The sequence below is a fragment of the Saccopteryx bilineata genome, chromosome 5, assembly GCF_036850765.1.
Source record: "Saccopteryx bilineata isolate mSacBil1 chromosome 5, mSacBil1_pri_phased_curated, whole genome shotgun sequence".
Lineage (NCBI taxonomy): Eukaryota > Metazoa > Chordata > Mammalia > Chiroptera > Emballonuridae > Saccopteryx > Saccopteryx bilineata.
The window spans coordinates 262,325,936-262,339,343 of NC_089494.1; the positions used below are offsets into that span (position 1 = coordinate 262,325,936).

The 13,408-nt window shown below is 50.6% G+C and overlaps 1 protein-coding gene across 1 annotated transcript; it reads left to right on the forward strand.

Annotated features, from left to right (window-relative positions):
• The first annotated feature begins 496 nt into the window (after nt 1-496).
• Nucleotides 497-1,871, forward strand: BLOC1S4 (biogenesis of lysosomal organelles complex 1 subunit 4). Its single transcript, XM_066233315.1, has one exon. It carries the CDS (start codon nt 526-528, stop codon nt 1,177-1,179), a length of 654 nt encoding a protein of 217 aa, XP_066089412.1. The 5' UTR covers nt 497-525; the 3' UTR covers nt 1,180-1,871.
• The last annotated feature ends 11,537 nt before the right edge of the window (nt 1,872-13,408 follow it).

A 13,408-nucleotide genomic window follows, 5' to 3' on the forward strand; every position in this document is an offset into this window, starting at 1 on the left:
TAATAGGCATGAAAGCATAATTACAATAAAAATATTACAAATGTTTTTATTATGCATTTATCATATTCTAGTGTATTATTGTTGCAATGAATAAAATGTTTCTTTTATTTACGATATTGTTTTCTTCTATTTATTTTTTGTCCTTTTCATTGTAAAAAAGTTGGTCACCTTACGATAAATATCAAGAACAAAACTGGGGGGATGGGGGACGGACCCTCCCTGGTCCTGAACATGTTCTTTATCTTGATCTGGACAGAGATGGCATGGCTGTATAGATATGCAAAACAATCCGTGTGTATACTTAAGATGCATGCACCTCGCGATACTTCTGGGGTACTTCCTTTTTGAATATGGTTCTGAACGGCAAGCGCCCTCCAAAGACCGCAGCACGCGTGCACGCGCGGAGACCGCACGCCGAAGCATACATGGTACGTGCGCGTGAGCGAAGGCCGGAAGGAGTGGCGTGCTGCTGTGCGCGCGCGCGCTGAGGCCGGAAGCAGGCCGGCATCCCGGAAGTCGCGGGCCATGGAGGGTCGCTCCGCCAGCCGCGGGCCATCTCGCGAGGGATCGGTGGAGGAGGCCGAGCCCCAGGGCGCCGCCTGGAGCGGGGACAGCGGCCACGTGTCCCAGAGCCACAGCAGCGCTTCTGGGCCGTGGGAGGACGAGGGCTCGGAGTTGGGCGCGCCGGGCGGCGACCTGCCGCTGCTGCGCCGCGCCGCCGCGGGCTACGCCGCCTGCCTGCTGCCCGGAGCCGGGGCGCGGCCGGAGGTGGAGGCCCTGGACGCGAGCTTGGAGGAGCTGCTCACCAGGGTGGACGAGTTCGTGGGCATGCTGGACATGCTGCGCGGCGACTCCTCCCACGTGGTCAGCGAAGGGGTGCCTCGCATCCACGCCAAAGCCACCGAGATGCGGCGGGTGTACGGCAAGATCGACAGACTCGAGGCCTTCGTCCGGATGATCGGCGCCAGCGTGGCCAGAATGGAGGAGCAGGTCGCCAGGGCGGAGGCCGAGCTGGGGTCCTTCCCCAGTGCCTTCAGAAAACTCCTGCACACGATCCCCGTGTCTTCCATCTTCAACAGGGCGCCCTCCGGCAGGCCCCCGCAGGCCGGCTACGAGCCCCCGGCCCTGTTTCGGACCGAGGACTACTTCCCCTCTTGCAGCGAAAGACCTCAGATCTGAGCCCTGCAGACCGCGCTGCAAGAGGACGCTCGCTGCCCTCGGAGATGATCTCAGAGTAGTCATTCAGTCGATCGAAATCCTGTTATAAGACATAGGAGGTTGCAGTGTGGAATTTTAAAGTGGATTAATTTGCACACTTTTTTTCTCTTTGTCTTCCTTACTTCACGTGGGCTGTATGCTACTTTTTTTTTTTATGTCTTCCGATTCTAACCCGAAAGCTGCTTGGGGTGGCGTGGGGGTCGGGAAGCGATGGGGGAAGCAAAATGAATGAACCAGTAGGTGCAACTGTGGCAAAACTGTTACTTTTTACGGATTTTACGGCTCAGCACACAGTATTACCTTTTCAGGATTTATATATTTATATGCGCTCTGGGAAAAACTACTGAGCTGTTGTTAAAGCCTTGTTATACTTTGATCCTAAGAGTGATTCAGTTTTCTATAGTTACTCTGAACAGTAGGTGGTAAATTATTCACCTTCTATTAAACTTCCCATATGTATTGTAAACCGAAGGAAGCAGTCCAACTTCCCGTGAACATGTATTGATTCATTGCAACTAATTCTGAAGTTGCATTTGAAACTGTGACCTCATGATCTTAATTTTGTCCTAGCCAACCTGTACCTATGTGGTTGCCAATGTTTGGATGACAAAATTTAAATGTTAATAAAAATTTTAAGTTTTATTGGGAAGCTTTTCTTCTGCAAAGGACTTGACATTTTTTGTTGTTGGTTTGGAAGTAGACGTGTTGCTCTGGTGATTTTAGCAGTGGGGTGAAGAAATGGGGCTTAGGAGTGCCCCCTTCAGAAGGCTAATGTGAAAACCTAACCTTTGCTGCTGTCTTCACAGTGTTCTGTGTTGCTTTCCCCTCAAAGCGAACAGTTCCGTTATTTGTGTGGATGAGTGGCATCAGGATTTTGTTCTTGGAGCCTGACAGCATCGACTCTTTAAGATCCCTTGCAGAAACAACGGGCTTTGATTTTGATCTTGATCTTAATTGGTTCTGTAAGCTGGTCCTCCAGCAGGCCTCAGGGAAGCATGCAGCTGAGATTGCCTTTGTGTCCTGTGTCATTGATGGATGAGGTCGTTCGAGGAGGTCTGATTCTCACTTAGCTGTGTGTAATGAAAAGCCTGATAAATTAATCTCAGCCTTAGCTCTCCTGGTCCTTCTGTGTCGTTAACACACACACACACACACACACACACACACACACACACACAGTTGTTTCCTTGTTTGTATTTTTCTGAAGTGAGAAGCAGGGAGGCAGAGAGACAGACTCCAGCATTTGCCTGACTGAGATCCACCTGGCACGCCCACCAGGGGGCGATGCTCTGCCCGTCTGGGGCTTGCTCTGTTTGCAATCCTAAGGCAGAGACCATGAAGCCATCCTCAGCGCCCGGGCCATCTTTGCTCCAATGGAGCCTTGGCTGCGGGAGGGGAAGAGAGAGACAGAGAGGAAGGAGGGGGGGAGGGGTGGAGAAGCAGATGGGTGCTTCTCCTGTGTACCCTGGCCGGGAATTTAACCTAGGACTTCCATGTGCCGGGCCAACGCTCTACCACTGAACCAATCGGCCAGGGCCTAACATTTATATTTTTTATTCAGGTGGTTTCCTGGATTCAGAAGCTGAAAGAACAGTTAGGCTACATTATTATTATTATTATTATTATTACTTTAAGATTTATTGATTTTACAGAGAGAAGAGAAAGGGGTGGGAGAGTGAGAAGGATCAGCTCACAGCTGCTTCACTCTGGCTGCTCATTGGTTACTTGTGGTGTGTGCCTTGACCTGGCAAGCCCAGGGCTTCAGACGGCGACCTCAGCATTCTAGGTCAAAGCTCCATCCACTGTGCCACCACAGGCCAGGCTTAAGCTACATTTTTTTTTTTTAATTTTATTTATTCATTTTTAGAGAGGAGAAAGAGAGGGAGAGAGAGAGAGAGAGGAGAGAGAGAAGGGGGGAGGAGCTGGAAGCATCAACTCCCATATGTGCCTTGACCAGGCAAGCCCAGGGTTTCGAACCGGCGACCTCAGCATTTCCAGGTCGACGCTTTATCCACTGCACCACCACAGGTCAGGCTTAAGCTACATTTTAATGTTTGGCAAGTACTGGGTACGACCGTAAATAATTAGTGTATCCTTACAACATAGTCACTGAATGTGGAAATAGCTTCCTTACATTACATCTACTTTGCTAAAATGGTTTTTAAACTGTGGTTAATATTAAACGGCAGGTAGTAATTAGGACAAATTATGAAAAATTAAGATAATTTAAAAACAGATTTAATATCTGCATAATAGACTCCCTAAACTCCAGAAAGCATAAATTAACAAGTATGCTCTAAAGTAAAACTTTTTTTTAAATTTATTGATTTTAGAGAGAGAGGGAGAGAGAGAAATGAGACAGAAACATCAAGCTGTTCTGTCTGTGCCCTGACTGGGGATCAAACCAGCCACCTCTGTGCTTTGGGACGATGCTCTAACCCAGTGGTCCCCGACCCCCGGGCCGCGGACCGGTACCGGTTCATGGGCCATTTGGTACCAGTCCTCAGAAAGAATAAATAACTTACATTATTTCCGTTTTATTTATGTTTGAGTCTGAACGATGTTTTATTTTTTAAAAATGACCAGATGCCCTCTATTACACCTAAGACTCACTCTTGACGCTTGTCTCGGTCACATGATACATTTATCCGTCCCACCCTAAAGGCCGGTCCGTGAAAATATTTTCTGACATTAAACCAGTCCGTGGCCCAAAAAAAGGTTGGGGACCACTGCTCTAACCAACTGACCTGTCCAGCCAGGGCTAAAGTAAAACTTTCTTAATTAGGAATATATAATGCTTAAATATGTATTTTCATTACCTACAAACAATTGGGTTGAGAAAATTAAAAAGATAGTAACCGGTAAAAGAATGAAATTCAGGCCCAGGCCGGGTGGTTCAGTGGATAGAGTAGCTGCCCACATTATGAGGTTGCAAATTCAATCCCAGGTGAGGGTACCTATGAGAAGCAGCCAACGAATGCACAGCTAAGTGGAGCAACGAGCTGATGCCCGCTCCTGCCCTCCCCCTCTGACTCTCCCTCCCGTCAAATCAGTGAGGAAAAAAATTTTTTTCATTCTTTTTTTCTTCTTGTTTTACAGAGACAGAGAGAGAGAGTCAGAGAGAGGGATAGATAGGGACAGACAGAAACAGAGAGAGATGAGAAGCATCAATCATCAGTTTTTCGTTGCGATACCTTAGTTGTTCATTGATTGCTTTCTCATATGTGCCTTGACCGCGGGCCTTCAGCAGACCGAGTAACCCCTTGCTCAAGCCAGCGACCTTGGATCCAAGCTGGTGAGCTTTGCTCAAACCAGATGAGCCCGTGCACAAGCTGGCGACCTCAGGGTCTTGAACCTGGGTCTTCTGCATCCCAGTCCGACGCTCTATCCACTGCGCCACCGCCTGATCAGGAGGGAAAAAAAATTTTTTAATTGAACTTTAGCTTAACAGTTTTTAAAATGAACCACATGTAATATCCTGGCGCTACATTGGTTTTTTTTAAAGTTCTGGTTTCGATGGCAACTTTATGTACAGCTTAAGTCTGAGGGAACTTGGGTCTGAAATTCTTTGTCCATCGGTGTTTATGTGGTTTCTAAGGAGAGATTAGTTCCCGGCGTTGTTGGAATGGAGATTTGAAGCTGGTTTGCATAGCACAAAACAGATTAGATAAAGGTCATTTGGGTCAAGTGGGTGTTGAGCAAGCCAGGCACCCCTGTTCTTGTTGGCACTGCCACCATTCTGGGTCTTGGGGAACTGGTTCTTCCATGTCTCCGTAAATCAGTTACAAGTTGGGAGGGGGAGCTGAAGAGGTTAAGCTCAGTGGTCTTCTTTTTTTTTTTAGAGAGAGAGAGTCAGACAGGGACAGACAGACAGGAACAGAGAGATGAGAAGCATCAATCATGTTTTTCGTTGCGCATTGCAACACCTTAGTTGTTCATTGATTGCTCTCTCATATGTGCCTTGACCACGGGCCTTCAGCAGACCGAGTAACCCCTTGCTCGAGCCAGCAACCTTGGGCTCAAGCTGGTGAGCTTTTGCTCAAACCAGATGAGCTCGCACTCAAGCTGGCAACCTTGGGGTCTCGAACCTGGGTCTTCCGCATCCCAGTCCGATGCTCTATCCACTGCGCCACCGCCTGGCCAGGCTCAGTGGTCTTGGGTGACCCCTGCAGACCGACCATCTTATCTGCTGGAGTCTGGACCTCCTTCGCTTTCTAGAATAAACAGGGCTGGGTTTAATAAAGCTTTACGGGGCAGCCCACCAGGCACACTGGAGTGAATTAACTTGTTCTTTGTGGGCATGGACTATTTAGGAGTTTTCAGGAGTCCGTAGGACATTCCCCCGGTCAGTCCCAGGGCAGCCCCGGCACCCAGGAGTCAGTCTGTGTGCACATCAAATTGGGTACCAGTGAGCTGGAAAGCACCTCATAGCTTCAGCCCCACGCCAGAACTTGCAGAAATGTGGATCTCGGATTGTGCAGGAGGAGGTGGGTCCTGGAGTCAGGTGTGAGCCTGCAGACTGAGGGAGGACAGGGGTCAACAGAGGGCCGGACAGCAGAGAGCATGGCGGGCCCCGCGGTCTCACAACCCTTCACGTCTCCCCCACTGTGCTTGCGGTGAAGCAGCGAGGCGATACGGGAACAAGCGTGCCAGCAGTGTGCAAGTGCAACTTCACTTACAAAGGCACAAGAGACATAGTCAGAGGGAAAAACTAACAATGCCCATGAATTTAAAGTTTGTTGTGGGTTTCTTTTTACAGAGACAGAGAGAGGTATAGATAGGGACGAGGTATAGAATGGAGCGAGATGAGAAGCATCAATCATTAGTTTTTCGTTGCAACACCCTAGTTGTTCATTGATTGCTCTCTCATATGTGCCTTGACCGCGGGCCTTCAGCAGACCGAGTAACCCCTTGCTCGAGCCAGCGACCTTGGGTCCAAGCTGGTGAGCTTTGCTCAAACCAGATGAGCCTGCATTCAAGCTGACGACCATGGGGTCTCGAACCTGGGTCCTCCGCATCCCAGTCCAACGTTCTATCCACTGCGCCACTGCCTGGTCAGGCGAATTTAAAGTTTTAAACTACTTTGGCCTGACCTGTGGTGGCGCAGTGGATAAAGCATAGATAGACTTGGAACACTGAGGTCACCGGTTCAAAACCCTGCACTTGCCGGTCAAGGCACATATGGGAGTTGATACTTCCTGCTCCTCCCCCTTCTCTGTCACTTTCTCCTGTCCCTCCTCTAAAATGAATAAAGTCTTAAAAAATAAAACGAGTCAACTATGAGTTGATACTTCTCGGCGGGGGGAACTACTTTGTCTAAACAGCCACCAGAGGAGCAGTCTGGAAAGCTGAAAAGCTTTAGTTTCTAGGGTTTTTTTTCCCCCTGCCACTGACAGCGAATAAGGAGAAAGACGGGCTCAGGATGGCAGATGGAGTCCAGGGTACAAGCTCCTCTTGGACGTGAGACACTGGTCACGCACGGGCCAGGTGGAGCCCAGGTGGGGGTCCTATCTGCCTTGTCACCCCCACTTTTTCTTGGCCAAAAACTTTGCTCCAGTGGACTGTGGGAGGTAACTAAGGACTTTGGCTTAGAATGACCTGCTGTTAATGGAAAGAGGTAATGTCCAGTTCTCAGTGTGACTGCAGGCACCACCCAACACATCCCAAGTGCACCTCCCCCCCCACCTCACCCAACCTGACCCACTTCAGAGTCTCGAAGGTGGTTTCCCTGTCCCCTCTCCGACGAGATCGGGCGCGTTCAGGGTGGTATGGCCGTAGACCCTGTCCCCTCTCCAAGCCGCTCTCCACGTGGCACTCAGCGGCCGGTGGGGTCTTGGAAAGCCACGAATCAGATAATATTGGGCTTTGCCTAGAACCTTCAATAACTTCTCATCACGTTAGAATGAACTCCAAATTCTAGTGTGGACAAAAAAAAAGGGCCACATACTAAATCGACAGGTTCAGGAGAGGCCTGCATGGTGGCCCCGCGAACTCAGAAATGAGGTTGGTCTGAAACAGAAACTTTCTAACGGAAAGAGAGTCATGGCAGGCGGTCATGTCCTAGGCTGGTACCTTCCCTGACGAAGGTCAATCTTAATTTTTTTTAAAGATTTTATTTATTCATTATAGAGAGGGGAGAGAGAGAGAGAGAGAGAGAGAGGAGGAGCAGGAAGCATCAACTCCCATATGTGCCTTGACCAGGCAAGCCCAGGGTTTTGAACCAGCAACCTCAGCGTTTCCAGGTTGACGCTTTATCCACTGCGCCACCACAGGTCAGGCATGAAGGTCAATCTTGACCTCAACTGACCTGTCTGTGGTCTTCCTGCATCCAAGATAACATGCTTCTGGAACTTCAGGGTGATTTCTTTCTCCCAGACCCCTCAGGGCACGGTCACTGCACCAGAGGACAGACCACAGGACCCCTCCCGGTTCTTGTGAGCTGTTAACAGTCCTGTACCCACCACTGTAGATGGATGCCTCCCCATTTTACTTTCTGTCCGGTCTCCGAGCGTGCTCTGGGCTGCTGTTCCCCCGCCTCCCTGATCTAGCCCCCCGACGCCTTCCCCTTTGATTCTGATTGTAAAGTAGGTGGTAAAACTGACAGTTCCCTGAGCATTCTCCTGATCTGTTGAGATTTTGCTTTCTGGCAATTGTCCTAGTCCTCAAAGTTTTGGCTCAAATAAACTCATAAAAATTCTCTACAGGTGAGGAGGTTTCTTCTGTTGACTGTTGGATGGCCTGCCAGGCTCTACAGAATATGCACACGTGCGCGCGCGCGCGCGCACACACACACACACACACACACACACACACACCCTTGTCTTGGGCCTCTCCCCTCACCTTGATCCTGAAAGATGCCCCGTGTGCTCCTGTTACCGGAACAAGCCAGGATACCTGTTGTCCACTGCCCTTTTAGCCAATTTTACAAGAGACGGGGACCGAATACAGAAGGTATAAGAGCATCTTTCATTCAAATTGCAGCAACTTGAGAAGGCAGGGGACTCCTGTCCAAAAGAACTGCCTTAACACTCTCCCGGCTGGAGGGTTCTATAGGGCCCAGAGGCTGTTCCTAACGGTGTAAGGGGCAAAGACCATGCAGTGAGCCAGGTAACCATGGCAGGAGATGCGGGTTCAGGTGCAGGGATGTCTCCGCTGCAAGTTCTTCTGATGTAACACAGGCCCAGTCAGCCTGGTCCTCTCTGGTGTCCTCGGTAAATCTTCAAGATAGCCGGCGACAGGTGTCTCCCAGGAACAGACGGGACCTGGCACCTCTGGGACCATCTGCCTCTGGGAATTGTCTGCAAAGAGACTCCCGCCTGACCTCTGGTGGCGCAGCGGATAAAGCGTCGACCTGGGAACACTGAGGTTGCTGGTTCACAACCCTGCACTTGTCTGGTCAAGGTATATATGGGAGTTGATGCTTCCTGCTCCTCCCCCCTTTCTCTCTCTCTCTTTCTCTTTCTCTCTCTCTCTCTCTCCCTCCCTCCTCTCTAAAAATGAATAAATAAAAATTTTTTTTTTAAACTTAAAAAAAAAAAGAGACTCCCTGTTTAAGATTGGTGAGCAAAGTTCCTCATTAGGTTATAGACCTTAACTTTTCACAGTAAATCCCAGTGGCTAGGCTTTTACAAACAACTACTGTGATTTAAATTCCCCTAATGGTCAGTTCCCACCCCAAGTAAGTTCCCCCTCCCCCACAACATTCCTGCAAAGGTAAACTTTTCAAACTAAAGGCCAGGGAGCCCTTGAGAGAGAAGAGCAAGGAGATGAACTATTTCCTAACCCGCAGATAATCTCCCATTCGTTACAACTAAAAAGCTACTATTACTGAAGCCAAATGTCTAACTTTTGGGCTCCGCTATCATTCCTTCTTAGCGTTCGCTGCCGCCACTGTGCCTATGTCATTTGATTACTGTCTGCCTCACCCACCTCCCGTGGGGCTTGGGCTCTGTTCATCCTGCTCAGCCTCACCTGTGTTCTCAACAGGTAACACCATGTCTGGTGCACTCAGGGAGACAGCTGTTGAACGAATGACCGTCAGACTGGTGGGGTAAAGGCAGAGTCGGATTTAACGGTAGGCGCATGAGACGTGTGCCCTGGGCCCCGACGTCTGAAGGGCCCTGCAAAACCCCAACTTGACACTTTCTTCTAATGACAAGGGACTCAATATTTTCTTCTGCGCCCGGGGCCTCAACCGACCTTAATCCGCCTCTGGGTAAAGGACAGGCTAGACAGAAACGAGACACCCCATAAGGAATGGGAGACAGACAGACAGAAAGACCGATATAATAATTCACTCAAATGTTTTCTGGGAATTCAAGGGCCACGGGAGGACAGAGGACACAAAAATAAGCTCCCATTCTCTTGAGAGCTGGGCGGGCCGGAGGGAGAGAAGTCAGACGCCAGCTCAGTCCACACCAAGGTTGGGGGAGACTGAACTTGTGCAAAGGATTCCTGTGGGTTCCGGAAGGCCTTGTTCTTCCTCCCTCCTTGAATGTTGATCGGGAACTTGTAGGCCTGCCTTTCTTTCCTAGGCCAAAGGGTTAAAAATCATTTGTTAAAAAACATTTTTCTTTCCAAACTGGCCTGTCATTTAGTGCCAGTAATAGAAGAGGAAATGCATTTTTCTTACATTTTCTTATCGATTGATTTTTAGACAGAGGGGAGGAGCCGGAAGCATCGACTCAGAGAAGCTGCTTCCTTGTATGAGCCTTGACCCGGGAAGCCCGGAGTCTCCAACTGGTGACCTCGGAGCGCCAGGTTGACGCTTTATCCGCTGTGCCACCATAGGTCAGGCAGAAACGCATTTCTTTTAGCACGATTCTTCTTTGTGACTTTCATCCTCACAGAGGTCGGGGTCGAGGTGTGATCACACCAGACCCTGGAGCAGAAACAAGGGAGTTGGGGTGCTCCCGGCACCCCACCTATACGGGCGCGCAGTCCGCGTCGTGCAGGGACAGCCCTAGACCAGCAGAGGGCACTGACAGATCAGGAAAGCCGCCTGTAACCTGCGGGTCTGGCCCAGCCCTCAGGGACATAAACACACCAGCCTGGGGCAGTGGGGCCCTGGCCGCTGGAGACTCCGCGCTCCCAGGCCTAGTCCGCCCGGCAGGGCTCCCAGTGTGGGGACCACAGCTGTCCCCCGGGGCTGCTCTTCCTGCATGCGGCGTGGGAGGGGAGGAAGGTGGGATGGGAGCACCCACTCGGCCGAGGATAGAAGAGGGCACACTCCCTCACTCCTTCCGCTGTTCCCCTCACTCTTTCTCTGTCCAGAAGGGGGCTGCTCATTTATTTATTTGCTTGTTTTTCTGTGTCTCCCAGCCAAGGCAAGGAGCGCGGCCTTTGTCTGTTTTGTGTGCCCTTGAGATCTGCGGCACCGGGGACAGTGTCTGGCGCAGAGCAGAGCCCCGCCCCCCCCCATCCCCTAAGCGCATCTATTACATGAATGAGAGGGAACCGGAGGCTCAGTGGGCAGCCCACAGGGGAGCCGGGCAGGGCGGCTTCCCTGTCTGACAGGCTCCTTGGGTGTCAATCCAGCTCCGCGTCCCGTCCTGGAGAACCAGGAAACTATGTCGTGTTTCCTCCAAAAGCAGACGTCCCCCACCCTCTATTCCCCCCACCATAGTTCTGTCGCCGTTTTTGGGCTCTGGAAATGCTTCCTGGTAGACTTTTTTAAAAGCACATTGTTCCCCGTGATACTGTCTTATGTTTTTAAATGTTTCCATTGATTTGAAGGAGAAGGGGGGGGAGAAAGAGAGAGAAGCATCAACTCCGTTGTTCCACTTAGTCATTCTGTTTCGTGTGTATTCAGTGACTGCTTCTAGTATATTCCCTGACCGCTGGTCAAACGCACAACCTTGGCACAGGCGCCCGGGGATGATAATTGACCCCCTGCACCACCAGCCAGGGCCTCCCTGTGATGCTACCGAAGGAGATAAGAGGTGGCAGGATGGGAGGTTTGGCAGGGAGTGTTAGTGAGATGTGGGAGGGATTCAGCACGAGATGCGATTCAGACGCCAGCGTCAGCTTCATGAGACTGTTCAGGAAGGTGTTTCAGTTTGACGTCTAAGAGGCATTTATTTTTTTACTATTTAAAAAATATTTTTAAAGCACTTTTTGAAAAATTGTGGTAAAATAAACATGACCCAAATTGATCATCTTAACCATTTTTCAGTGTCCCATCCAGTGGCCTTAAGTACATTCCCATTGTTGTGCAATCGTCACCACTGTCCATCTCTGGAATGCTTTTCATCTTGCAAAACTGAAACTCTGACCCCATTATGCAACTCCCCGTTGTCCCCTCCCCCAGCCCCTGGCACCCTCTTTCTGTCTCTGTGAATCTGACGGCTCTAGGGACCTCATGGGAATGCAACAACATAGCATTCGTCTTGTGACTGGCTTGTGTCACTCAGCACAGTGTCCTCAGGTCCAGGTCCTTCCAGGTTCTGTTTTGTTTTTTTTTAGCGAGAGAGAGAGAGACAGAGAGAGAGAAGGGACAGACAAACAGGAAGGGAAAGAGATGAGAAGCATCAATTCTTCATTGCAGCACCTTAACTGTTCATCGACTGCTTTCTCAGATGTGCCTTGATCCGGGGGCTACAGCAGAGCAAGTGACCTTGGGCTTCAAGCCAGTGACCTTTGGGCTCAAACTAGTGAACGTGGGGTCATATCTATGATCTCACACTGAAGCTGGTGAGCCCGTGCTCGAGCTGGAGACCTTGGGGTTTCGAACCTGGGTCTTCTGCATCCCAGTCCAATGCTCTGTCCACTGTGCCACCACCTGGTCAGGCAGAATCTCCTTCCTTTTTATGGCTGAATAATATCCCATGGTGTGCATGAACCACATTTTGTTCATCCTTCATCTGTTGATGGAAACTTGCATGGCTTCTGTTAATAATACTGCTATGGGGCAGTAAATGTCACTTTTAGACCCTGCTTTCCATGTTCGAGGGTCTACACCCAGAAGTGAAATTACTGGGTTACATGGTGATTCTGTTTTCAACTTTCTGAGGGACCCGCCATACCATTTTGCACAGCGACTGCCCCGGTTTACGTTCCCAACAGCCGCTCCCAGGGTTCCAGTTCCTCCCCATCCTCGCCCACACTTGTTCGTTTGCAGTTTTTGATAGCGGCCACACGGATGGGTGTGAGGCAGTAAGGAGGCCGAGGTTTTTCAGGGGAGCGATGCCGAGGATGGGGGGTAAGGGTAGTGGGCATGTTGTCCCCTTGTGGTTTTGCATCTCTGTTCGGCATTCCTGTCCATCCTTCCTTCCCACCGCCCTCCCCCGCCCCCCCAGGCAAAGGAGTGATTTATCTGGATGCCGGGTGTGAGCCTCAGGCAGCCCTAGTTCCATTTCCCAGCTGGTGGCGCTACTGAGTTACAGCCGCTGCCCCCAGAAGCTTCCTTATCATTGAGGGCGTTGGCCTGTAGGCACGTGGGCAGGGGCCCCACAACAGGCGCGTATCCCCTCGGCCTTCCTGGCAAGGGGCGGGCGGTAGGGCCCAAGTAGAAGGGCTTTGCTCACAGGGACAAGCCCCACGAGCATTCCAGCACACAGGAAAGGAAGCTCAGAGCTCCAGCACGGGACACAGCTCTGGGCAGCAGCTAACCTTTAGGTTGTGCTCGTCACCTGCGGGCACTAGTGAGCCCATCAAGACTCAGCAGGGATACACAGCCAATCAGAGGCAGAAGCCAGAGGCATACTCTGACTTCAGGGACATCAAAAGCCCCCCCCCCCCCCAATCGAATGGGTGCTGTGGCATCTCGGGCCACAGACAGGTATTGATTCACACCTAAGAGGCCAAAACGTGCAGACATAGGGGACACACCACATGGAATTCTGCTCGTGAACTGCACAGGGACCACTGAGGCTTTGAGCAGGCATTCTTGGTGCCACTTCTCCCCCCCCCCCCCCGCCCCTGCTTCCTTTGGGGGGAATTTGCTCTTCTTTTTCTAGTTTCCTAAGGCAGAAGCTCGGGTGATTGACTTGAGATTCTGCCTTCTAAAATGTGCATCCCGTGCTGCACAGGTCCCTCTGAGAACTGTGCCTCCCACAACTTCCGACAAAGGGCATTTTCAGTTTCACTTAGTTCAAAATATGTTTAAGTTTCTTTTGAGAGTTTCCTCTCTGACCCATGTGTGATTTAGAAGGCGGTTGTCTGGTCCCCAAGTATCTTGGGGTGTTCCTTC